A 26,985-nucleotide genomic window follows, 5' to 3' on the forward strand; every position below is an offset into this window, starting at 1 on the left:
GCACCTATATATTCAACCTTTGTGTCTCCTAATAAGGTGCTGCTGTTGCCAAGAAGAAAATGATGAAGAAGTTTGGCTGGTATAAACACAGCGAGGACGGAGGTATGATAACCTGTCACCCTCTTCTCACTGTTACTGTCTGTGTATTGTACTAATTGACTCTCTGTAATCTTAGATGGAAACCTAATGAGGATGGTAGTTGACTCTATAGCCACTCCTATCTGTCATATCAATAATCTGTGCCTAGAGGAAAGTGTTTATCCTCAGGCCTGGAGGGAAGCCAAAGTCATTCCGCTATCAGCTTGCTGCCAGCTCTTAGAAAACTATTGGACAAAAATTGTGTTTGACCAAATACAATGCTATTTCTTTGTAAACAAATTAACTACAGACTTTCAGCATGCTTGTAGAGAAGAGCACTCAACATGTACTGCACTGACACAAATTACAGATGATTGGTTGAAAGAAATGTATAATAAGAAGGTTGTGGGAGCTTTACTGTTAAATTTCAGTGTGCTTTGATATTACTGACCATAACCTCATGTTGAAAAAATGTATGTGTTATGGCTTTTCAACCTGCCATATTGTGGATTCAGAGCTATCTATATAATAGAACACAGAGGGGTTCCTGTAATGGAAGCTTCTCGAATGTTAAACATGTAAAGTAGGGTGTAGTACAGGGCAGCTGTAACGGCTGTCTTCGTCCTCAGACGAAACAGAGAAGTCATCGTCTGAGAAAGTGGACCAATACGCAGCGGAGTTAGTGTTCATCTTTGTATTTAATGACAGCAAGAACACTATACAAAACAAACAAGAAAACCGACAGCCAAACAGTCCTGTCAGGTGCAAAACACTAAACAGAAATAATCCCCCACAAAACCCAAAGGAAACACATGTGTGACTCCCAATCAACAACAACGAACTTCAGCTGTGCCTGATTGGGAGCCACACACACGGCCCAAAACAAAGAAATACAAAAACATAGAAAAAGAATATAGAACGCCCACCCAATGTAACACCCTGGCCTAACCAAAATAAAGAACAAAAACCCCTCTCTATGGCCAGGGCGTTACAGCAGCTCTCTTGGCCCTCTACTCTTTTCTATTTTTACCAATGACCTGCCACTGGCATTAAATAAAGCCTGTGTTTCCATGCATGCTAATAATTCAACCCTATACGCGTCAGCAACCACTGCTAGTGAATTCACTACAACCATAAACAAAGAGTTGCAGTCAGGTTTAGAATGGGTGGGCAGTAATAAACTGATCTTGAACATCTCTGAAACTAAGAGCATTGTATTTGGTTCAAATCATTCCCTAAGTTCTAGACCTCAGCTGAATCAGGTAATGAATGGTGTGGCTGCAAGTTGAGGAGACTAAATTACTTGGTGTTACCTTAGATTGTAAACTGTCATGGTCAAAACATATTGATTCAATGGTTGTAAAGATGGGGAGAGAACTGTCTGTGATAAAGAGATACTCTGCTTGTTGACACCACACTCCACAAAGCAAGTCCTGCAGGCTCTAGTTTGATCTTATTTGGATTATTGTCCAGTCATATGGTCAAATGCTGCAAATAAAGACCTAGTTAAGCTGCAGCTGGCCCAGAACAGAGCGGCACATCTTGCTCTTCATTGTAATCAGAGGGATAATATTAATACTATGCATGCCAGTCTCTCTTGGCAAATAGTTGAGGAAAGACGGACTGTTTTTTTTAATAAGAAACATTCATTCCAAATTGTTTGCATAGTCAACTTACACACATGATTGACACACACACTTACCCTACCAGACATGCCTCCAGCGGTCTTTTCACAGTCCCCAGGTCCAGAACAAATTCAAGGAAACATACAGTACTATATAGAGCCATGATTGGATGGAACTCCCTTCCATCTCATATAGCGCAAGTGAACTGCAAAACTGGTTTTAAAAAACCTGAATAAAGCAACACCTCTCGGCACAATGCCTTTCCCTTATGTGACATACTTTTTGTGTATATGTATTGACATGTACAGTGCATTCGGAAAGTATTCAGACCACTTTTTTAATTTATAAAAATATAAAATCTGAAATATAACATTTACATAAGTATTCAGACCCTTTACTCAGTACTTTGTTGAATCACCTTTGGCAGCGATTACAGCCTCAAGTCTTCTTGGGTATGACGCTACAAGCTTGGCACACCTGTATTTGGGTGTTTTTCCCATTCTTCTCTGCAGATCCTCTCAAGCTCTGTCAAGTTGGATGAGGAGTCATTGGCAGCAGAGAACTGAAAGGAAAGGCGGCCAAAGGAGGAGTTGGCTTTGGGGATGACCAGTGAAATATACCTGCTGGAGCGCGTGCTATGGGTGGGAGTCTGAGGTCCTGAGCACTCTGGAGCAGGTTTTCATTAAGGATCTCTCTGTACTTTCCTCCGTTCATCTTATCCTCAAACCTGACTAGTCTCCCAGTCCCTGCCGCTGAAAAACATCTCCACAGCATGATGCTACCAGCACCATGCTTCACCATAGAGAGGATGCCAGGTTTCCTCCAGACTTGACGCTTGGCATTCAGGCCAAAGAGTTCAATCTTGGTTTCATCAGACCAGAGAATCTTGTTTCTCATGGCCTGAGAGTTCTTTCGGTGCCTTTTGGCAAGCTCCAAGCGGGCTGTCATGTTCCTTTTACTGGGAGTGGCTTCCGTCTGGCCACTCTACCATAAAGGCCTGATTGGTGGAGTGCTGCAGAGATGGTTGTCCTTCTAGAATGTTCTCCCATCTCCACAGAGGAACTCTGGAGTTCTGTTAGAGTGACCATCGGGTTCTTATTCACCTCCATGGCCAAGGCCATTCTCCCCCGATGCTCAGTTTGGCCGGGCGGCCAGCTCTAGGAAGAGTCTTGGTGTTTCCAAACTTCTTCCATCTAAGAATGATGGAGGCCACTGTGTTCTTGGGGACCTTCAATGCTGCAGACATTTTATGGTTACCTTCCCCAGATCTGTGCCTCGACACAATCCTGTCTCGGAGCTCTATGGACAATTCCTTCAACCTCATGGCTTGGTTTTTGCTCTGACATGCACTGTCAACTGTGGGACCTTACATAGACAGGTGTGTCCCTTTCCAAATCATGTCCAATCAATTGAATTTACCACAGATGGACTCCAATCAAGTTGTAGAAACATCTCAAGGGTAATCAATGGAAACAGGATGCACCTGAGCTCAATTTCGAGTCTCATAGTAAAGGGTTTGAATACATAGTTATTTCTGTTACTTTTTTTCATTAACTTGAACAAAAAGGTTTCTCTTTCTCATGATGGGGTATTGTGTGTAGATTGATGAGATTTAAAAGATATAATAATTTTCAGTAAGGCTGTAAGGTAACAAAATGTGGAAAATGTCAAGGGGTCTAAGTACTTTCCCAATGCACTGTATGTTTAACTGATAGATGCATACACATGCACACACAAGTACACTACATGTTCATGTTTTTAAATGTATAGAAATTGTAAAGTCTTTTGCCTGTTCTTTTTCGTTATGTGTCGGACCCCAGTAAGACTAATGAAGATCCTAATAAAAACAACAACAACAAAAATCTAATCTATGGCTCTGTGTTCAACAGAATCGGATTCAGACTCTGAATTTGGAGCATATTTAGATGACGACAATGGCTGCTGCGCATCTCTAATGTAAGGAAATAAACAAATGTAAATGTTTTATTAATTATCATTGGTGATATTTTAATGGTTCTTCCTCCTTTTTTGTAGGGCTAAAATGATGGCCAACAGTTTCTGGTAAGTTGAGCAGGATACCTCTAAGAATATACACAATGTTTTATTTTCAGTTTTTTTTAAAGTAAGTGTACACTATACTACAGACTTTTGACAAAGCCTGTTTCTGACCCTTCCGCTCCTCATATAATGTGTCTACTGATTCTCTCTTCACTCAGTGACCAGCTATGCCAACTGAACCACGCCTTTCGGAAAAACTGTCGTGTAGCAGTCAAATCCCAGAACTTCTATTGGCTGGTGCTTCTTCTGGTTTTTCTCAACACTGCAGCGAGCGCCTCTGAACACTACGGCCAGCCCAAGTGGCTCACCGAGATGCAGGGTCAAGATCCACTCTCCTCTCTACATCTCTGTCTGTTCTACTTTCTGTCTTCACCTACCTGATCTGTTCTTTTCTATTTATTTCTATGTCCTCCCCTCTCTCTTTTTCTCTGGGTCATTTTCTCTCTAATTCAGCAGGTTGAAATGGTGACATAGACATCAGGAACAATATATAAATACATAAATAAATAACCTTCATTTTCTCTGTCTTTCCTTCAGAGCGGGCCAATAAGATCCTGTTGATGTTGTTCACGCTGGAGATGCTGTTGAAGATGTACAGTTTCGGTTTCCAGATCCACTTCTTGGCTCTGTTTAACCGCTTCGACTGCTTTGTGGTGTGTGGTGGCATCCTGGAGACGGTCCTGGTTGAGTTGCAGATCATCCCTCCCATCGGCATCTCTGTGCTGCGCTGCGTCCGCCTGCTCAGGGTGTTCAAAGTGACACGGTAGGTAACTGCTGGCTTGGTCCCAGATCTGTTTGTGCCATCTTGCTAGTTTGGTCTCATGTCTGTTTGTGTCATCTTGCTAGCTTGGTCCCAGATCTGTGTGTGTTGTCTTGCTAGCTTGGTCCCAGATCTGTTTGTGTTGTCTTGCTAGCTTGGTCTCAGATCTGTTTGTGTTGTCTTGCTAGCTTGGTCTCAGATCTGTTTGTGTTGTCTTGCTAGCTTGGTCCCAGATCTGTTTGTGTTGTCTTGCTAGCTTGGTCCCAGATCTGTTTGTGTTGTCTTGCTAGCTTGGTCTCAGATCTGTTTGTGTTGTCTTGCTAGCTTGGTCTCAGATCTGTTTGTGTTGTCTTGCTAGCTTGGTCCCAGATCTGTTTGTGTTGTCTTGCTAGCTTGGTCTCAGATCTGTTTGTGTTGTCTTGCTAGCTTGGTCTCAGATCTGTTTGTGTTGTCTTGCTAGCTTGGTCCCAGATCTGTTTGTGTTGTCTTGCTAGCTTGGTCCCAGATCTGTTTGTGTTGTCTTGCTAGCTTGGTTACAAATCTGTTTTGGCTGTCTTGCTAGACTGGTCCCAGATCTTTCCAGAATACGCTGCTATGCAAATCAAATGTACTTCTGAAATAACTATCTGGAATGTCACTCTCTGCAATTGATTAAATGCTTTGCATGCATGAATTCCATATGGAAGGGTACTGCATACCTTGATTCTTTACCCTCAAACACTGAAACCATCTGTCTCCTGTTTAGGCACTGGGCAGCCCTGTCAAACCTGGTCAATTCGCTGCTCAACTCCATGAAGGCTATCTGCTCTCTACTGCTCCTGCTCTTCCTCTTCCTAATCATCTTCTCTCTGCTGGGTATGCAGCTGTTTGGAGGCAAATTCAACTTTGATGAGACTCAGATGAAGAGGAGCACATTTGACACTTTCCCCCAGGCCCTGCTCACCTGCTTCCAGGTGACTTATACTTCTAATACCCTTCACACTACAATCACATTGGATGTGCTTTTCCTTACAGACCCCCTCTTTCTGTCTGTCTCTCCCTCTCTCTCTCTCTACCTTTTTCCTCTGTAGATCCTTACAGGAGAGGACTGGAATGCAGTGATGTATGATGGGATCATGGCTTATGGCGGGCCAGTCTTCCCACAGATGATCGTGTGCATCTACTTTGTCTCCCTCTTCGTTGTCGGTAACTGTATCCTTTCTGTTTACCAAGACAGAGTGTTGGTTATTCCATAAACCACATTTGTACAAAGCCATTCAATGTACACAAACCTCTATCAAGAGGTACTCTAGAAGATACAGACTGTACTGATCTGTATTCACTGATGTTCTCAAGCTCTTGGTCAGTTCCTTAATATCTCTTGATCAGATATCCTGCTGAATGTCTTCTTGGCTATCGCTGTGGACAACTTGGCAGGAGATGGTGGAAAAAAGAAAGTAGAGTAAGTATCACAAAAGGCAGACAAAGAAAATGTATAATTTGATGGTCTGGGCTTAGTACTGGACATCGCTAAGTAGCATCAGTAATAAGGATGATATGTAGATGGTGAACAAAGACCAAGTGCTGAATGAATGGTTTTGCAGAGAGAAAAAGGAGGAGGAAGAGGACTGGGACGATGATGAAGACAAAGAGGAAGATGCAGCGGTATGTACCTAGATGTTGTTTCAGGGGACCAATACACAATTATGATTTTTGAATTTGATTATTTACCCCCTTTTTCGTGATTACGATTTTCTCTCATCGCTGCAACTCCCCAACGGGAGAGGGAGAGGTGAAGGTCGAGTCATGCGTCCTCCGAAACATGACCCGCCAAGCCGCACTTCTTAACACTCGCTCACTTAACCCGGAAGCCAGCTGCACCAATGTGTCGGAGAAAACGCTGTTCAACTGACGACTGAAGTCATCCTGCAGGCGTCCGGCCCACCACAAGGAGTTGCTAGAGCCCCCCCGGCCAAACCCTCCTCTAAACTGGACAACGCTGGGCCAATTGTGCACCACCATATGCGACTCCAGGTCACGGCCGGTTGTGACACAGCCTGGGATCAAACCCCAGGCTGTAGTGATGCCACAACAATGCAATGCAGTGCCTTAGACCGCTATGCCACTCAGGAGGCCTCACTACAATATTTTCTACAGCAGCTACCTTCTCCAAATGATAATGGTTCAGGAGTGTCTGTGATCCTCAGTGTTTAATTGATAAACAATTATCTTATGTTTGCATTTCTTTTGCTCACTCTTTCCTTGTGCAGAATGAGATGGATGACTGGGAGGAGAATGAGGAGTTGAGAGCCATTGAGGGTCTGGAGGGTAAGTGTTATTCCATACACTTCAGATGGTTTCTCATCAGACTGTGACACATGAATTGTTCTCTAAATCCGCTGATCTGATCAACTCCCCTCTCTCTCTAGGAATTATGCCTGTGAAGCCTGAATTTTCTGCTCCAAAAGAGAAGATTGAACCCATTCCAGATGGTAGCTCCTTCTTCATTCTTGGAAAGAGGAACTGGTAAGTCACAGCCATAGAGCCCTATGGGCCCTGGTCAAAAGTAGTACACTATATAGGGAATTGTGTGCCATTTCAGAGCACCCATATAATTTGCATGTTCTCTCCTCTCCCCTCAGCCTCCGAGTGGCCTGTCACAACCTCATCCACCACTCCTATTTCACCAACCTCATCCTTGTCTTCATCATTGCCAGTAGCATTTCTCTGGCTGCTGAGGATCCAATCAGAGCTCACTCTTTTAGGAACAACGTAAGGCAAACAAACAAAGAAACTAAAGAGCCTCTAGATATCTCCTCAGCCAACAGTCAGTCCCGACCTCACAACCAAACACAAACTACTGCCCAATCAATATACAGTGAGGGAAAAACGTATTTGATTCCCTGCTGATTTTGTACGTTTGCCCACTGACAAAGAAATGATCAGTCTATAATTTTAATGGTAGGTTTATTTGAACAGTGAGAAACAGAAAAACAAAACAAAAATCCTGAAAAACGCATGTCAAAAATGTTATAAATTGATTGGCATTTTAATGAGGGAAATAAGTATTTGACCCCCTCTCAATCAGTGGGCAAATGTACAAAATCAGCAGGGGATCAAATACTTTTTTCCCTCACTGTATAACTGTCATTGATTTGACTGTTCACACTTTCACTCAACTCTGCCATACATCTACCGTCACTGCTCAACAGTTTCAACCAAAACTACTGTTCTCATACTCACTCACCTTACACCGGCCACCACCAAATAGTGTTTCAATATGGCTGTCATAATCCTGACTTAGGATATCTTGTCTATCCTCAGATGCTTGGCTACGCTGACTATGCATTCACCTCCATATTCACTGTGGAAATTATATTAAAGGTAAAATATGACCAAATATGAATATATACTTCATTTTGGAATGTTCCTTCATTGTGAATTGACAATGTTTTGCATAGGCTATCCTTCCTGCTGGCAGTGGCTGTATCAGTGGAGGCTGGTGGGAGGAGCTATAGCAGAACAGGCTCATTGTAATGGCTGGAATGGAATCAATGGAATCAATCAATCAAATCAAATTTATTTATATAGCCCTTCTTACATCTGATATATCAAAGTGCAATACAGAAACCCAGCCTAAAACCCCAAACAGCAAGCAATGCAGGTGTAGAAGCACGGTGGCTACGAAAAACTCCCTAGAAAGGCCAAATCCTAGGAAGAAACTTAGAGAGGAACAAGGCTATGAGGGGTGGCCAGTCCTCTTCTGGCTGTGCCAGGTGGAGATTATAACAGAACATGGCCAAGATGTTCAAATGTTCATAAATGACCAGCATGGTCAAATAATAGTAATCACAGTGAACAGGTCAGGGTTCCATAGCCGCAGGCAGAACAGTTGAAACTGGAGCAGCAGCACGGCCAGGTGGACTGGGGACAACAAGGAGTCATCATGCCAGGTAGTCCTGAGGCATGGTCCTAGTGCTCAGGTCCTCCGAGAGAGAGAAAGAGAGAATTAGAGAGAGCATACTTAAATTCACACAGGACACCGTGATAAGACAGGAGAAATACTCCAGATATAACAGACTGACCCTAGCCCCCCGACACATAAACTACTGCAGCATAAATACTGGAGGTTGAGACAGGAGGGGTCAGGAGACACTGTGGCCCCATCCGATGATACCCCCGGACAGGGCCAAACAGGCAGGATATAACCCCACCCACTTTGCCAAAGCACAGCCCCCACACCACTAGAGGGATATCTTCCACCACCAACCTACCATCCTGAGACAAGGCCGAGTATAGCCCACAAAGATCTCCGCCACGGCACAACCCAAGGGGGGGCACCAACCCAGACAGGAAGACCACGTCAGTGACTCAACCCACTCAAGTGACGCACCCCTCCTAGGGACGGCATGGAAGAGCACCAGTAAGCCAGTGACTCAGCCCCTGTAATAGGGTTAGAGGCAGAGAATCCCAGTGGAGAGAGGGGAACCGGCCAGGCAGAGACAGCAAGGGCGGTTTGTTGCTCCAGTGCCTTTCCGTTCACCTTCACACTCCTGGGCCAGACTACACTCAATCATAGGACCTACTGAAGAGATGAGTCTTCAATAAAGACTTAAAGGTTGAGACCGAGTCTGCGTCTCTCACATGGATAGGCAGACCATTCCATAAAAATGGAGCTCTATAGGAGAAAGCCCTACCTCCAGCTGTTTGCTTACAAATTCTAGGGACAATTAGGAGGCCTGCGTCTTGTGACCGTAGCGTACGTGTAGGTATGTACGGCAGGACCAAATCGGAAAGAAAGGTAGGAGCAAGCCCATGTAATGCTTTGTAGGTTAGCAGTAAAACCTTGAAATCAGGCCTTGCCTTAACAGGAAGCCAGTGTAGGGAGGCTAGCACTGGAGTAATATGATCACATTTTTTGGTTCTAGTCAGGATTCTAGCAGCCGTATTTAGCACTAACTGAAGTTTATTTAGTGCTTTGTCCGCGTAGCCGGAAAGTAGAGCATTGCAGTAGTCTAACCTAGAAGTAACAAAAGCATGGATTCATTTTTCTGCATATTTTTTGGACAGAAAGTTTCAGATTTTTGCAATGTTACGTAGATGGAAAAAAGCTGTCCTTGAAACAGTCTTGATATGTGCATCAAAAGAGAGATCAGGGTCCTTCAGTTTTATTTGAGACGACTGTACAACCATCAAGATTAATTGTCAGATTCAACAGAAGATCTCTTTGTTTCTTGGGACCTAGAACAAGCATCTCTGTTTTGTCCGAGTTTAAAAGTAGAAAGTTTGCAGCCATCCACTTCCTTATGTCTGAAACACAGGCTTCTAGCGAGGGCAATTTTGGTGCTTGACCATGTTTTATTGAAATGTACAGCTGTGTGTCATCCGCATAGCAGTGAAAGTTAACATTATGTTTTCGAATTACATCCCCAAGAGGTAAAATATATAGTAAAACAATAGTGGTCCTAAAACGGAACCTTGAGGAACACCGAAATGTACAGTTGATTTGTCAGAGGACAAACCATTCACAGAGACAAACTGATATCTTTCCGACAGATAAGATCTAAACCAGGCCAGAACTTGTCCGTGTAGACAATTTGGGTTTCCAATCTCTCCAAAAGAATGTGGTGATCGATGGTATCAAAAGCAGCACTAAGGTCTATGAGCACGAGGACAGATGCAGAGCCTCGGTCTGATGCCATTAAAAGGTAATTTACCACCTTCACAAGTGCAGTCTCAGTGCTATGATGGGGTCTAAAACCAGACTGAAGCGTTTCGTATACATTGTTTGTCTTCAGGAAGGCAGTGAGTTGCTGCTCAACAGCTTTTTCAAAAAGATTTGAGAGGAATGGAAGATTCGATACAGGCCGATAGTTTTTTATATTTTCTGGGTCAAGGTTTGGCTTTTTCAAGAGAGGCTTTATTACTGCCACTTTTAGTGAGTTTGGTACACATCCGGTGGATAGAGAGCCGTGTATTATGTTCAACATAGGAGGGCCAAGCACAGGAAGCAGCTCTTTCAGTAGTTTAGTTGGAATAGGGTCCAGTATGCAGCTTGAAGGTTTAGAGGCCATGATTATTTTCATCATTGTGTCAAGAGATATAGTACTAAAACACTTGAGTGTCTCCCTTGATCCTAGGTCCTGGCAGAGTTGTGCAGACTCAGGACAACTGAGCTTTGGAGGAATACGCAGATTTAAAGAGGAGTCCGTAATTTGCTTTCTAATGATCATGATCTTTTCCTCAAAAAAGTGGAACGGTATCAAACACTTCAAACATATGGAAATCACATGTTTGACTCCATTCCATTCATTCCATTCCAGCCATTACAATGAGCCCATCCTCCTATCGCTCCTCCCACCAGCCTCCACTGAGCTTTATGTCTATCTGTAAACGTATATAGTAGTACACATGGCATTGTAAGTGCCATTTAGAATCCCCCTTAACTCTTGTGATTTTTCTCCCTCTCTAGGTGACAGTTTTCGGTGCGTTCCTTCATCCTGGATCGTTCTGTAGGAATGCCTTTAACCTTCTGGATCTACTGGTTGTCAGTGTGTCGCTCGCGTCCTTCTTCCTCCAGTGAGTATCTGTCAGAATGTTAGCCCAGCAGGCTCGAACCTCCAGCTTTAAAGCTTGTGCCTGAGGTGAAGCACAATATGGTACAATAACTTTCAACCAACCTTTACTTGCCAATACTGCCTTTATTATTTGAAGGCTCTGGTGTCTTTTAACCTTCTGTTTCCAGTTGCAGGTGGAACTCCAAAAACCAGAGAATATTCAGAAAAATATTAAATCCACTTTTTCTATCAAGCAGGGTTGGGTAGGTTACTTTCTAAATGTAATCTGTTGCAGTTACTAATTACCTGTCCAAAATTGTACTCAGTAATGGAACATTTGGATTACCCAAACTCAGTAACGTAATGATTATTTTCAGTTGCTTTTGGATTACTTTCCCCTTAAGAGGCATTAGAAGAAAACATACAACTAATAAAATGTACAATTTATTTGATAAATTGATCCATGAAACGTATTTGGTGTGTCATCATAGTGGTCTCTGACTTGTAATTCAGACTCACTCAGGTGGATCAAACTGAAACGTGTGCCTTTTTTCAATGCTGAAATGAATGTCATTGAGAAAACAGAAAGATGTCACAATGTATTTTTTCGTAAACATCTTCTCTGAATTTAAAAGTAATCCAAGAAGTAATCATCTAGTATCTGTAATCTGATTACAATATCTTTGCTGGTAATGTAACTGATTACAGTTTTTGTAATCATATTAAATGTAACTGATTGCATGTACATTTAATCAGTTACTCCTCAACCCTGGTATCGAGTGAGAAATGGCCTTTCACGTGTGTAAATATTTGTTTTTGTTTTAGTCACTCTGCGTGATGTGCTGTCATCATCTTCTATATGTGGCTACTGCCACATTGCTTAGAAATGAAAAGTTCCTGAAAAGATGTTGTAAAATGCCAGATGTCCGGCAACTAAGATGGTGAGGAAACTCCTCTCAAGGTGCAAAAAGTGGATTTAATATTTCTCAGAATATTCTCTGTTTTTTGGAGTTTCACCTGTAACTGGAAACGGAAGACCTTCCGAAACAGGAATTATGAAAAGTATCGGCAAGTAAAGGTTGGTCGAAAATACTGGAGCTGTACCATGCTTTTCAATGGAACATTGGATCAAAGTCCATCACAAGGTAGTTAGCTAGCTATGCAGATGGATGAAAGATTTGATCAGCTGTCGGTGTGTGTGTGTGTGTGTGTGCATGTGTGCGTGCGTATTGTTACGAATACTGTATTTATTGTGTCTTACAATACATACTCTGGCTACACAATAGGGCCTACATTTCCCATTTGTGAGGACAATAAAGTCTAAATTTAGTTGAATTGATTCTGTCCTGAAATGACATTGGAATGATGATGAACTGCTCTTTCTTGACAGCTCCATGGACAGTATAGGTCATGATTATATTGACATAATTCTGTAACAGCACTCTCTGCTGGTCAGACAAGAACAGGTCTTTGTGATTCATTCTCACACTCTTATCTGCCTCTCTTATACTCTCAGTTCCAGCGCTATCTCTGTGGTCAAGATTTTCAGGGTACTCAAAGTGCTCAGGCCTCTTCGAGCAATCAACAGAGCCAAGGGACTCAAGGTAATCGTTTGACCACTTTGACCACCTCTCTCTCTCTCTCTCTCTCTCTCTCTCTCTCTCTCTCTCTCTCAAATACAGTTGAAGTTGGAAGTTTACATACACTTAGGTTGGAGTCATTAAATCTCGTTTTCCAACCACTCCACAAATGTCTTGTTAACAAACTATAGTTTTGGCAAGTCGGTTAGGACATCTACTTTGTGCATGACACAAGTCATTTTTCCAACAATTGTTTACAGACAGATTATTTCACTTATAATTCACTGTTTCACAATTACAGTGGGTCAGAAGTTTACATACACTAAGTTGACTGTGCCTTTAAACAGCTTGGAAAAGTCCAGAAAATGATGTCATGGATTTAGAAGCTTCTGATAAGCTAATTGACATCATCTGAGTCAATTGGAGGTGTACCTGTGGATGTATTTCAAGGCCTACCTTCAAACGCAGTGCCTCTTTGCTTGACATCATGGGAAAATCAAAAGAAATCAGCCAAAACTTCAAAAAAAATGGTAGACCTCCACAAGTATGGTTCATCCTTGGGAGCAATTTCCAAACGCCTGAAGATACCACGTTCATCTGTACAAACAATAGACGCAAGTATAAACACCATGGGACCACGCAGCTGTCATACCGCTCAGGAAGGAGATGCGTTCTGTTTCCTAGAGATGAATGTACTTTGGTGCGAAAAGTGCAAATCAATCCCGGAACAACAGCAAAGGACGTTGTGAAGATGCTGGAGGAAACGGGTACAAAAGTATCTATATCCACAGTAAAACGAGTCCTATATCAACATAACCTGATAGCCCGCGCAGCAAGGAAGAAGCCACTGCTCCAAAACCGCCATGAAAAAGCCAGACTACGGTTTGCAACTGCACACGGGGACAAAGATCGTACTTTTTGGAGAAATGTCCTCTGGTCTGATGAAACAAAAATAGAACTGTTTGGCCATAATGACCATCGTTATGTTTGGAGGAAAAAGGGGGAGGCTTGCAAGCCGAAGAACACCATCCCAACCGTGAAGCACGGGGTGGGGGTTCTTTGCTGCAGGAGGGACTGGTGCACTTCACAAAATAGATGGCATCAGGAGGAAAATTATGTGGATATATTGAAGCAACATCTCAAGACATCAGTCAGGAAGTTAAAGCTTGGTCGCAAATGGGTCTTCCAAATGGACAATGACCCCAAGCATACTTCCAAAGTTGTGGAAAAATGGCTTAAGGACAACAAAGTCAAGGTATAGGGTGGCCATCACAAAGCCCTGACCTCAATCCTATAGAAAATGTGTGGGCAGAACTGAAAAAGCGTGTGCGGAAGGCTACCTGAAAAGTTTGACCCAAGTTAAACAATTTAAAGGCAATGCTACCAAATGCTAATTGAGTGTATATAAACTTCTGACCCACTGGGAATGTGATGAAAGAAATAAAAGCTGAAATAAATCACTCTCTACTATTATTCTGACATTTCACATTCTTAAAATGAAGTGGTTATTCTAACTGACCTAAGACAGGGAATTTTTACTAGGATTAAATGTCAGGAATTGTGAAAAACTGAGTTTAAATGTATTTGGCTGAGGTGTATGTAAACTTCCGACTTCAACTCTAACTGCAAACGTGGTCTTGTGTCTGCTTTTGTTGACAGAATGTAGTGCAGTGCGTGTTTGTGGCAATCAAAACAATCGGAAACATCTTGATCGTCACAACACTCCTCCAGTTCATGTTTGCCTGTATCGGAGTGCAGCTCTTCAAGGTACTTGGTCATTGCTTTTAGCAGTACTTTGAAAATACTCTGTGTGTTGTCTTCTCATTATAAAGCCATGTGTTTTTCTGCTCTGTGTATTACAGGGAAGATTCTACAGTTGCACTGATGAAGCTAAACACACTCCATATGAGTGCATGTAAGTCTTAATATTTTGTCATTTATTTGTCTTTCTTTTAGCCAATGCCTCAATCAAATTCCTGTCATGACATACTACAGTATATGTGATAACTAATAAGCATAGCTTTGTGTGTGTGTGTGTGTGTGTGTGTGTGTGTGTGTGTGTGTGTGTGTGTGTGTGTGTGTGTGTGTGTGTGTGTGTGTGTGTGTTTTAGGGGAACGTTTGTGGTGTATAAGGACGGTGATATGAATCACCCTATGGTGAGAGAGAGGAAATGGCAAAACAGTGAATTCAACTTTGACAATGTGCTGCAGGGCATGCTGGCCCTGTTCACTGTGTCTACATTTGAAGGCTGGCCACAGTGAGTACCAAGACCACACATTAGCACATATGATGACTATCTGTTTATATATTATAGCTGTTGTTGTTTTCATCTCTCCCATTATAAACTCGTAGGCTGCTGTACAAGGCCATCGACGCCAATGCAGCGAACCATGGCCCTATTTACAACTACCGTGTGGAAATCTCCATATTCTTCATCATCTACATCATCATCATCGCCTTCTTCATGATGAACATCTTCGTGGGCTTCGTCATCATCACGTTCCGTGAACAGGGAGAATCTGAGTTCAAAAACTGTGAACTGAACAAAAATCAAGTTAGTCCATTTCCTTGATGAACTTATTATGATGTTCATCACAATCACAAAGCTACTGTACCTTATCATGTGAAAGGCATTCAGTCTACTGAAAATGCGAGTGATCACTTCACCTCCCACCTTCCCTGTGTCTCCTGTCCTGCCCTCCACAGAGACAATGTGTACAGTACGCTCTGAAAGCCAAGCCCATCAAGATCTACATTCCCAGAAACCCGTCCCAGCTAAAGTTCTGGAAAATCATCGCCTCCAGCCAGTTTGAATACATCATGTTTGTCTTAATTCTTCTCAACACCCTCACCTTGGCTGTGCAGGTACAATACTGCAATTTCAACTACACCTAGTCATCATGTATGCATAATGTAAACGCAACATGTAAAGTGTTGGTCCCATGTTTCATGAGCTGAAATAAAAGATCCCAGACATTTTCCATGCCCACAAAAAGCTTATTTCTCTCACATTTAGTGCACAAATGTATTTACATCCCTGTTAGTAAGCATTTCTCCTTTGCCAAGATAAACCATCTACCTGATAGGTGTGGCATATCAAGAAGCTGATTAAACATCATTACACAGGTGCACCTTGTCCTGGGGACAATAAAAATCCACTCTAAAATGTGCAGTTTTGTCACACAACACAATGCCACAGTTTTGAGGGAGCATGCAATTGGCATGGTGACTGCAGGAACGTCCACCAGAGCTGTTACCAGAGAATTGAATGTTAATTTTTCCACCATAAGCCGCCTCCAACATCGTTTTAGAGAATTTGGCAGTAGGTCCAACCGATCTCACAAAACGCAGACCACGTGTATCGTGTTGTGTGGGCAAGTGGTTTGTGAACAAAGTGGCCCATGGTGGCGGTGGGGTTATGGTATGGGCAGGCACAAACTACGGACAACTAACACAATTGCATTTTATCAATGGCAATATGAATGCACAGAGATAATGTGACGAGATCCTGAGGCCCATTGTCGTGCCATTCATCCGCCGCCATCCCCTCATGTTTCAGCATGATAATGCATGGCCCCATGCCGCAAGGATCTGTACACAATTCCTGGAAGCTGAAAATGTCCCAGTTCCATAGCCTGCATAAACACCAGACATGTCACCCATTGAACATGTTTGGGATGCTCTGGATCGACGTGTACGAAAGTGTGCTTCAGTTCCCGCCAATATCCAGCAACTTCGCACAGCCATTGAAGAGTAGTGGGACAACATTCCAGAGGGCACAATCAACAGCCTGCCCAATTCTATGCAAAGGAGATGTGTCGCACTGCATGAGGGAAATAGTGGTCACACCAGACACTGACTGGTTTTCTGATCAACGCCCCTACCTTTTTTTTATGGTATCTGTGACCAACAGATGCATATCTGTATTCCCAGTCATGTGACATCCATAGATTAGGGCCTAATGAATTTATTTCAATTGACTGATTTCCTTATATGAACTGTAACTCAGTAAAATCTTCGAAATTGTTGCATGTTGCGTTTACATTTTTGTTCAGTATATATTACAACAGGAATAAGATTGTAAACTGTTTACATGTATTGCCCTGCAGCATTATGAGCAGTCTAAAACATTCAACTCTGTGATGGACATCCTCAACTTGATCTTCACAGCCCTATTTACCATAGAGATGGTCATCAAGCTACTGGCTCTCCGAACACATGTGAGTTCAACAGGTTTTCACTGGACACATTTTGATATCAATACTGTGTTCTAATGTTCCATGTTCTAATGTTCCGATACCATGTTCTAATGTTCCATGTTCTAATGTTCCGATACCATGTTCTAATGTTCCATGCTGTTGACTGTGTTTGTGTGTGTCTGTATATCCAGCAATATTTCATTGATGCTTGGAACACCTTTGATGCTCTGATAGTTGTGGGCAGTGTGCTAGACATCATGGTCTCAGAGCTTAGTGTGAGTACTATCTCTGTATCTCCTTTAGCTACTTCATGTTACATCATCTCTTGCATCTTCAGCCATTTCTTTACGTCAGAGAAACATGTGATACTTAGAAAATGCTCGGAAGAGACCTGCAACACTATTTGTGTACAGTTATTCATTGTAACATCTCAAGGTCAGTTTAACAAACACACTGCTTTATAATACTCTTGTGTAGGGTATGCCACAGTCAGAATAACTGTTGGATGTTCATATATGTCAGGGCTCTCCCGCCCTGTTCCTGGAAAGCCACCCTCCTGTAGGTTTTCGCTCCAACCTCTGTTATAACTAACCTGATTCATCATATCAACCAGCTAATTATTAGAATCAGCTGCGCTAGATTAGAGTTGGAATGTAAACCTACAGGATGGTAGCTCTGCAGGAACAGGGTTGGAGAGCCCTGATATATGATATCTAATGTATATTTTTATGTTTTATTTCTATTTCAGGGAGGAGACGAGGATGGAGAAGTAAGACCACGACAGGGACACAACTCTCTCCTGTCTGTCTGTCTGTCTGTCTGTCTGTCTGTCTGTCTGTCTGTCTGTCTGTCTGTCTGTCTGTCTGTCTGTCTGTCTGTCTGTCTGTCTGTCTGTCTGTCTGTCTGTCTGTCTGTCTGTCTGTCTCTGTCTGTCTCTGTCTGTCTCTCACCTCTCTCTTTCTGCCTCTTTTTCTCTCTGTCACTCTCATTCAAAAAAATTATTTCCTTTAATCTCTCTCCATAACTTGTGTGAAAACAAGCTTCTGTTCCCTAAACCTCTGTGTTTCTCTCCAGGCCATCGAGGCCGCAGCCAAAGCTGCAGCTGTAGCCGTACCTGGAGCTCCGCCCGGGGCCAAGAAGGAAAGCGGAAAAGTATCCATCACATTCTTCCGTTTGTTCCGAGTCTTGCGATTGGTCAAGCTGCTCAGCAAAGGGGAGGGCATTCGAACCCTCCTCTGGACTTTTGTCAAGTCCCTCCAGGTCAGTACTATGCTCAGACAGATGTCAAGACAAACAAACAGAGAGACATACAGACATGCACAGTGACGTTTGATTTATATTTTGTAAATAAAATGTACGTTTCTACCTCTCACAGGCCTTGCCATATGTCGGTCTCCTTATTGCTATGATCTTCTTCATCTACGCTGTGATCGGCATGCAGGTGGGTCTCCTCCCATGTATTGTATCCCCTTCAAAAGTATTTCAAATGCAGCTGGTGACAGTATGGCCTATGCTCACACCTTTTGCAGACATTTGGAAAGATTGCTATAGATGACAACTCACATATCAACAGGAACAACAACTTCCAGACCTTCTTCATGTCTGTCCTACTTCTCTTCAGGTGAGCTCTGCAGGAGAGAGAGAGAAATAGTAAATAGGTAGAAACTCAACCACGTTCTCCTTTTCTCCCATAGCTATCCACTCTTCGTTTCCCCTCTGTTCTCTTCTTTTCTCTTCTCTGCAGCCTCTCCTCTTCCCATTCTCTCCTCTCCCTCCTGTGTCTTCTTTCCTTTCCTCAGTCCTAATGTGTGTGCTGTTCCTGTAGGTGTGCAACCGGAGAGCAGTGGCAGGAGATCATGTTGGCAGCGTTGCCAGGGAGACGCTGTGACCCTGAGTCCGACTTTGAGCCCGGGGAGGAGAGCATGTGCGGCAGCAACCTGGCCTACATCTACTTCATCAGCTTCTTCATGCTCTGCGCTTTCCTGGTGAGACGCCAAGGCAGGGAGAGAGGAAGGGAGGGAGGAGGTGGTGTCAGAGGAAGGAGGGGAAATCTGTATGTGAGAGGTCTCTGTTGCAAAAGAGAAGTTTATCTCAATGAGACCAACCTGTATAAATAAAGGAAAAATATAGAAATGTTGACTGCAGCCATTCTGAAGCAGACCGGCTGTGATCAATACACTCTGTGTTCCTCTTCTCAGATCATTAACTTGTTCATTGCTGTCATCATGGACAACTTTGAGTACCTGACCAGGGATTGGACCGTACTGGGTACTCATCACCTGGACGAGTTCAAACGAGTCTGGTCGGATTATGACCCAGAGGCCACGTAAGAGACGACTCTCTGTATCTTTTTTTACATTTATTTAAAATAATGTATTTTAATGTAAATGGTCTTAACAACCCAATTAAAATAAAAAAGATACACATACACATTCTCTTAAAATTGAAAGGAAAGGAAACCCATTAAAAATTTCTTATTTTTCTCTTCTCATCTATCCCTTTTCCCCATTTGGTCCTTTATTTTGTCCTCATTTCCAATGGCTCTTAGTGGAGCTGTGTACATTGTGCTTTTTTTTCTGTGTTGCAGGGGTCGAATCAAACATATCGATGTGGTCACTATGCTGCGCAGGATCCAGCCACCCCTTGGTTTTGGCAAACTGTGCCCCCATCGTGTGGCCTGCAAGGTAGGGCAGATCACATTTTAATGTTAAAAGTTGCATAAATGAAAAAGTATAATACACGTATTAGCTTGTATAATTGAATGTTTGATATTTGTCAGATAGTGTGCAGTGATAATGATATCCTAAAAATTATGTTTTTATTCAACAAAGTCAGACTCCCACTTAATATATCAAGACAGGCTACATGTCCTACAGTCTCTCTGTACCCATACAAGCCTGTCTAATCTATCAGATCAGTGGAATTTACTCCCTCAGTCTTGGCTGCCTTTCCTCCTCTTCCCCCTGCCAATCCAATTAAACCCTCCCTCTCTCCTCCTCCTCCACTTCCTCTCCCCTCCTCCCTTTCTACCGCTCTTCCTCTCTTCCTCTCATCTGCTTGCTTGTCCTGTCAGAGGCTGGTTGCTATGAACGTGCCGCTGCATAGCGATGGGACGGTCACCTTCAACGCTACCCTGTTTGCGCTGGTCAGAACCTCACTCAAGATCAAGACTGACGGTCAGTCAGCACACACACAGTGTATCATTCACACATCATGATTTAGTGCAGTGGTGCTTGCAGCCTTTACTCCTGTGTTTTTAAAGGTCTTGTGTCACTCCACTAGGGCCCGTTGACCAGGACAACGAGGAGCTCAGGGCCATCATTAAGAAGATATGGAAGCGCACTAAGCCCAAGCTCCTTGAAGAGGTCATTCCACCCCCTAGAGGTAAACCTCAGGAGGTGCCATTTTAGCCAACTAGACAGAGACTTATTACCGTCTACTACCGTATAACCACACAGACCACTCTAATGATAGTTTTAAAGTTACAGAAATACAGGTTTCTTTCTGTATCTCCCTAGGATATTTGTCTGTGTTTTTTATCTTAGTCCTTCTCTATCACTTTCCCATTTGCCTCTTCCCTTTGTTTAAAATATGTTTTTTTCCATTCTCCTCCTCTGTGACGATTCTTCCTGACTTAGGGGAAGAGGTCACTTGTGGAAAGTTCTATGCCAGCTTCTTGATCCAGGACTACTTTAAGAAGTTCCGCAAGAGGAAGGAGCGGGAGAGGAAGAAGAAGGGAAAGGACAAGAAAGACTCTCTCCAGGTATACCAGCTACCTGTTTACACCTGTTGCTGTTTGGTGACGTGTGTTTGTGTATCACACTTTGTGTGTTTGTGTGTGTGTGGCAGGCAGGGCTACGGTCACTGCAGGCGCTGGCCCCAGAGTTGCATCTGGCCTTGGCAATGGAGGGAGAGGAGGAGGAGGGTATGGAGGGAGAGTTGGACGAAGAGTTTTTCAAAGTAAGTGTATCTCCTATTGACTGTCGTTAGTGTATCAAAACAGTATGTACTGAATTTTTTTAATTTCACCTTAATTTAACCAGGTAGGCTAGTTGAGAACAAGTTCTCATTTACAACTGCGACCTGGCCAAGATAAAGCATAGCAATTCGACACATACAGCAACACAGAGTTATACATGGAATAAACAAACTTATAGTCAATAACACAATAGAAAAAAGTCTATATACAGTGTGTGCAAATTGCGTGAGGAGGTAAGGCAATAAATAGGCCATAGTAGCAAAGTAATTACAATTTAGCAAATTAACACTGGAGTGATAGATGTGCATATGATGATGTGCAAGTAGAAATACTGGTGTGCAAAAGAGCAAAAAAGTAAATAAAAACAATATGAGGATGAGGTAGGTAGATTGGATGGGCTATTTACAGATGGGCTGGGTACAGCTGCAGCGATCGGTAAGCTGCTCAGATAGCTGATGTTTAAAGTTAGTGAGGGAGATATGTCTCCAACTTCAGCGATTTTTGCAATTCGTTCCAGTCATTGGCAGCAGAGAACTGGAAGGAAAGGCGGCCGAAATGATTTGTCTTTTCTATTTTGACATTGATCAAATAAGCAAATATTACTTACAGTAGGTAAACATAATAAATGTTTCTATAGTATTTACAACAAGCAGCAGTTGACTGTATATTAAAGCTGATCTCTCTGTTTTCCCCTTCCTCCAGAATGAAAATGTTTTTGAAGATCCTGGCACCGCTGCCACCAATACTTCATCCACCACTCCCATACCAGCTGACATGGAGGAGTCCACCACCACCGTTTTCATGGAGCCCTTCGTCGAGCCCACTATATTCAGCGATGTGGTCACAGAACAGCCATTAACAGCCAGTGAGAGATCAGAATCAGCTCTGTCATCCTTTGATGTGGTGATTGAACAGCCAACGAGATCTGAGGCCCTCCTTCCACCAGAAGAAGCGCCAGCCCCATCCCCTCCCCACCGAGACCCAGCCGCATCACCACCAAAAGATCCATCCCCTCCCCAACCAGCACCGAACCCATCCCTGCAACAGGCCCCATCCCCTCCCCAACCAGCACCAGCCCCACCTCCACCCCCACCAAAGGCCCTATCCCCTCCCCAACCAGCACCAGCCCCACCCCCAACACAGGCCCCATCCCTTCCCCAACCAGCACCAGCCCCACCCCCACTACAGGCCCCATCCCCTCCCCAACCAGCACCAGCCCCACCCCCACCACAGGTTGCTTCTCCGCCACAAATGGTTGCCCAATCCCAACCTCAAATAGTTGTAGCCCCACCAGAACCAGAGGCAGCTCAAATAGTGTTAGAGGCAGCCGCTGCCCCACCTCAACCAGAGCCAGTGATGGAGGGAAGAGGAGGTGAAACTTACGCTGCACAGCAGGTGTACTACCAACAGTACCCAGTGGGCATGCTAACAAACGACAGGTAAGTGGAAAGGGGAGAGAGGCAGATCTAGGTTAATGAAGCTTAGTTGAAGAGTGTGCGTGCGTGCGTGCGTGCATGCGTGCATAAGTGTTCCCTTTCCCTTCACAGGTATGCATATCAAGAGCAACCTGCAGCATCCCATATCCCGCCAGAGTACATGCAGAGTCATGCTCCTAACTTCACCAATGGGAGTGTTGCAGGAGTACCCTACGGCAATGGAAACGGCATGAATGGGAATGCCTACAATGGCGTTATGAATGGAGGTAGCATGAGTGGCTACACCGGCAATGGTTACATAGGAAATGGCTACAATGGAAACGGCTACAATGGCAACGGATTGGAGCCGTATGTCCGGAGACGTGTTCTTCCTCCCACTCCTGCAGGTAATCATCACATGGTCTCAGTCTTTTTCCTCAACACCAGTAGAATCAGTAGAACTAGAAACACCCAGTGACCGTCTTAGTACATTTCCATGTATTTTCCCTTCCAGGTCGTAAGCCGCCCTCCTTTAACATCCAGTGTCTGCGGGCACAGCATAGCGAGGGTGACATCCCCATCCCTGGCACATATGAGAGTAACTCGCCCCCATGCAGATCCAGACTGGTGAGAAACACACACATGCAAAATAATAGTCAACAAATGCTCACTGAATCAGAGAGACATTTTAATTTAATAATAGAAATCAAGATTTTAGTCATTTTCCTCTTGGCGTTGTCATCCGTCATCCTCCAGACCCTTGACTCCCGCCGCAGCAGTGTCTCCTCCATGTCCTCGGCCTCCTGGGCCAACAATGGAGGAGGACCTGCAGGGTCGATGCCAGGAGCAGGGATGTCAGCAACATCAGCAGCAGCCGCAAAGAGAGGGCGTCTGCTCTACGCCCCTCTGATGCTGGTGGATGAGGCCGGGGGCACCCAGCAGCTGTGGGGAGACAGGACCCAGGCCACCTCCAGCCTCCCTGCTGTTGCAACTAGGCCCAGTGGCTGGTACCCTGGAGCCCCAACACTCCCCATGCACACGCCCCAGAACAGGAGCTACACCAACGGCAGAGTGCCCTCCCAGATCAGCCAAAGACTCATAGAGAAGGGCAGTGCAAACAGCCTGGTAGAGTCTGTAAGTGATGAATAAAACAAAACGTCCAGCTAAAAGTCAGATAAAAATCCCAAGGCTACATATTGTTTACTGGTAGGCTATAGGCTATACCTTATCTGCCTAATGGTGAGTGGAGGAGTCAAGTGCACTCCAAGCGTCAGTCATTTTTTGCTTTCCAAAAAAGTATATTTGCCTAAGTCAGTGATTTACACCCCATGAAATGAGTCCCAAGCCTTCCGATATCAGGATCTGTGGGAGAGTAAGAAGAGTAGAATGTTTATGAATATTCAATAGGTTGTTGGGATATGGAAATATATATGGAGAGAGAGACTGATAGAGAGAGATTTGTGTTCAGTATTTCACTACTCTTCTTACTCTCCCACAGATCCTGATATCGGAAGGCTTGGGCCTCTATGCAAGAGACCCAAAGTTTGTGAACTTCGCCAAGCGGGAGATCGCTGACGCATGTAACATGACCATTGATGAGATGGAGAACGCAGCCACAGATCTGCTGACCCGTTCTACTGGACAGCCAATAGGACGCTTCGAGGAGGAGCTGGCAGACGAGATGAACTGTGTGATTTCCTACTGAGAAAGAGGAAACAGAGAGGGATGGGGAGGGAGGGAGAGTTGGAGGGCAATGAGATAGAGCCTTACCTCTTTGTCTCCATCAACATGGGGGGTAAGAATGCTGTCGCTAGCTATTGATCTTAGAAAACGGTCTATATCTCTTTGATCATGCTATTTTTCTTTTCCAGATCTTCTCAGTTAATTTGGCTTTGTTGAAAGCATCAGTGTGTCTTGAACAAGAGTCTGAAAGAACCATTGTGAATTAGACAGCATATACAGTACAGAGCCCAACTATTGAGGTTTGGCCTCAATACTCTTTACACGTTATTCTAATGTAAGAGTGCACTGTACTATAGCCTGCCGAACATGATTGCAATTCGTATTCTACTCTGAAGTAGTTTATCGCTATATTCAAAAGCAGCATTTTTGGATTGTATTTCCATTTTTGGTACTGTTCTAGAATTGCTGTCACTTATACACCCAAATCATACAATAACCCTGCTAGGGCCATAAAAACATATTAAAAGCTGGCATACATCAAATAAAATAAAAAAGAAATACAGTACCTGTCTATAGTGCAAGTGAGCTCCAGTTGTAACCATAGATAATGAAAATGGGTTTATGTGTGTCATGTCAGTTGCCCAGTGAAGCATTACCATAGCATTAACAGTAGACTTTTGAACCATGTCAAATTAAATCAACAGAAACCCCAAAGAAGATTCTCATGACAGTCATGTTAATAGTTCCTCTCTAGGTTTCTTCCAAGGTTCCTTCCTGGGTTCCTGCCTTTCTAGGGAGTTTTTCCAAGCCACTGTGCTTCTACATCTGCATTGCTTGCTGTTTGGGGTTTTAGGCTGGGTTTCTGTATAGCACTTTGTGACAACTACTGATGTAAAAGGGGCTTTATAAAATACATTTGATTGATTGATTGATTTATCTCCCTCAGTGAGAAACTTTGAAATAGTATTTATGTACGTATATGGTTAACAGGAATGCAACTTGTAAATGTAATAATAACAATTGTTAGATTTATTTTATTGTGACTGCTAACACTTTGAACTGTCAGGTTTTTGTGTGTACAGTAATAAAGTGTAATGTACTTTTTCTCAAAGTTGTCATGTAGCTAGTTCATTTAGTAGCAGTAACAATAAGTCCAGAATTGAATAATGCAAATACTGGAGACATGGGCTTTTCATAAAGAACTGGCATAACTCTACATAATTATAGAGGGTGTAACATTTCATGATTTTAAGGAACATCATAAAAAATCATAAAAGAAACACATGAATTGCATAATGACTCATTAGTGCCTTAACAGATGGAGAACATCTGTGTTTCCTTGGCCCACTTAGTTCCACATTTAGAAACTCCTCTTTAATTACCATGACAACACTTGGCTTAGTGGCTGATTTTCAGGTGTTTTTGTTTTTCAGCAAAGAAGATAAATAAAGATGTATATGACTGGCCATATTTGACTGCGAAACATGGTAATGGTTAAAAAGGATATAGCTTTTGTCAAATTAACCTCCAAGGGATCGGTGTGTGTCCCTGCGGGACGGTTGAGCTAACATGCGCTAATGTGATTAGCATGACGAACATTTCCCAGGACATAGACATGTCTTATATGGGCATAAAGATTAAATTATTGTTAATCTAACTGCACTGTCCAATTTACAGTAGCTATTACAGTGAAATAATACCATGTTATTGTTTGAGGAAAGTGCACAACAACAAAAAACGTATCACGGCACTTGGTTTGATAGATTGACCTCTGAAGGTTAATAATGTACTTACATTCAGTAATCTTGCTCTGATTTGTCATCCTGATGGTCCCAGAGATAAAATGTAGCATAGTTTTGTTTGATGAAATCCATTTTTATATTAAAATGTAGGAACTGGGTTCTACAGTTTGAACCCCTGCTTTGTCAGATCTTTTTAACATCAAAAGTTTTTGGGGTATTTTAGCTAACCCTAACCCTTTTCCTAACCTTAACCTATTTATCCTAACTTGCTACACTAAAAATGAGTGCTTCAACAAGGGTTCTTCTAAGATCCTCAAGGTTCCTTGAAGAACCTTAGGGTTTTTCGCACTGAAAAATGCCCCCAAAACATTCTTCCAAGAACCCCATAGGAGATGGGATTCATTGAGGAACCTCTTTAGTTCTTTGAGGTTCTTGCAGGAACCTAACTGCCCAACTGAAATATTTTTATTTGAATTTGAGAGGACAGCAGGTGCAGACACCTTACTGAAAAATGTAAAGATGTCCTCAATTTAAGGTAAGGTTTCTCCCTTTATGATCTAAATTGATATTGTTTTATGATGATAGGCCTACCATCTATCTTTTCATATTTGTCCAAATGGCTGTGTTTTGACACTTTCTCTCTTTAAAAAAATAAATAAATGTTAAACAAAAAATGCACACAATTCAATGGATATGAATCAACAACAGGTAAGAATATGTAAGATGTTAAAGGCTATAGCCGTATTGGGTGCAGATGACTGAACTGCTCACTTCGTTTTTTGTGTCTGTCCGCAGGTATACTGACGAGGAGGCCCACAGAGCTATGTGCAATTTCTATTGGTTTGTCTCATAATGTTTGCAGATCACATGTTTCACCTACAATTCATTTGAATGAATGGTGTCTTTAAAACCTTATGACTCAGTCACAGCAGCCATCTTCCTCCTCCCTTACCTGTTCAATGAAGATCCCAGATGGCCTCTACATTATTGACAAGGTATGTGTATGAAAACCACTGTCAAAAGTGAGGTTTTTTCATTCACATAATTTTTACCACAAAAAATAAGATATGAATACTGTTGTGTGCACGTTTTGTTAATTATATGTGTAATTATATATTTGTTTTATTCACAGACTTCACCCTCCTTCACCTGTTCAATCACCATGCACTGCTAAATCATTTTGGAAACAGGAGACAAAGGGCTGTGAGACATGAGTTTACATCTAGACACATGAAAAGTAAGAAGTATACAGAGGGTACGGGGCAATCGAGGACGAACAGCAGAGGGGCTAATGATCTTGGAGCAGGGGGGAAAGGGCTCAGATTCTGG

At 43.0% G+C, this 26,985-nt stretch overlaps 1 protein-coding gene across 1 annotated transcript in view; it reads left to right on the forward strand.

Moving 5' to 3' along the window:
* LOC106572493 (voltage-dependent L-type calcium channel subunit alpha-1D) overlaps positions 1–25,182 on the forward strand; it is a 34,609-nt gene extending 9,427 nt beyond the window's left edge. Inside the window, exons 9-46 of the mRNA XM_045696103.1 lie at positions 37–102; positions 3,593–3,659; positions 3,738–3,764; positions 3,920–4,080; positions 4,299–4,524; positions 5,267–5,474; positions 5,592–5,712; positions 5,890–5,962; positions 6,105–6,165; positions 6,771–6,828; positions 6,930–7,026; positions 7,143–7,272; positions 7,825–7,884; positions 10,973–11,079; positions 12,574–12,661; positions 14,297–14,404; positions 14,500–14,552; positions 14,749–14,895; positions 14,991–15,192; positions 15,345–15,503; positions 16,748–16,858; positions 17,029–17,112; positions 17,586–17,606; positions 17,912–18,097; positions 18,213–18,278; positions 18,367–18,458; positions 18,663–18,822; positions 19,036–19,163; positions 19,425–19,521; positions 19,911–20,013; positions 20,120–20,221; positions 20,476–20,600; positions 20,687–20,797; positions 21,519–22,255; positions 22,364–22,638; positions 22,746–22,858; positions 22,988–23,365; positions 23,730–25,182. Of these exons, the coding sequence (XP_045552059.1) occupies positions 37–102; positions 3,593–3,659; positions 3,738–3,764; positions 3,920–4,080; positions 4,299–4,524; positions 5,267–5,474; positions 5,592–5,712; positions 5,890–5,962; positions 6,105–6,165; positions 6,771–6,828; positions 6,930–7,026; positions 7,143–7,272; positions 7,825–7,884; positions 10,973–11,079; positions 12,574–12,661; positions 14,297–14,404; positions 14,500–14,552; positions 14,749–14,895; positions 14,991–15,192; positions 15,345–15,503; positions 16,748–16,858; positions 17,029–17,112; positions 17,586–17,606; positions 17,912–18,097; positions 18,213–18,278; positions 18,367–18,458; positions 18,663–18,822; positions 19,036–19,163; positions 19,425–19,521; positions 19,911–20,013; positions 20,120–20,221; positions 20,476–20,600; positions 20,687–20,797; positions 21,519–22,255; positions 22,364–22,638; positions 22,746–22,858; positions 22,988–23,365; positions 23,730–23,936 (5,315 nt within the window). The 3' untranslated portion in view covers positions 23,937–25,182. The remainder of the gene's footprint in view (positions 1–36; positions 103–3,592; positions 3,660–3,737; positions 3,765–3,919; positions 4,081–4,298; positions 4,525–5,266; positions 5,475–5,591; positions 5,713–5,889; positions 5,963–6,104; positions 6,166–6,770; positions 6,829–6,929; positions 7,027–7,142; positions 7,273–7,824; positions 7,885–10,972; positions 11,080–12,573; positions 12,662–14,296; positions 14,405–14,499; positions 14,553–14,748; positions 14,896–14,990; positions 15,193–15,344; positions 15,504–16,747; positions 16,859–17,028; positions 17,113–17,585; positions 17,607–17,911; positions 18,098–18,212; positions 18,279–18,366; positions 18,459–18,662; positions 18,823–19,035; positions 19,164–19,424; positions 19,522–19,910; positions 20,014–20,119; positions 20,222–20,475; positions 20,601–20,686; positions 20,798–21,518; positions 22,256–22,363; positions 22,639–22,745; positions 22,859–22,987; positions 23,366–23,729) is intronic.
* Positions 25,183–26,985: the final 1,803 nt, after the last annotated feature.

The sequence above is a fragment of the Salmo salar genome, chromosome ssa15 (genome assembly GCF_905237065.1).
Source record: "Salmo salar chromosome ssa15, Ssal_v3.1, whole genome shotgun sequence".
In the NCBI taxonomy this organism is placed as follows: Eukaryota; Metazoa; Chordata; class Actinopteri; order Salmoniformes; family Salmonidae; genus Salmo; species Salmo salar.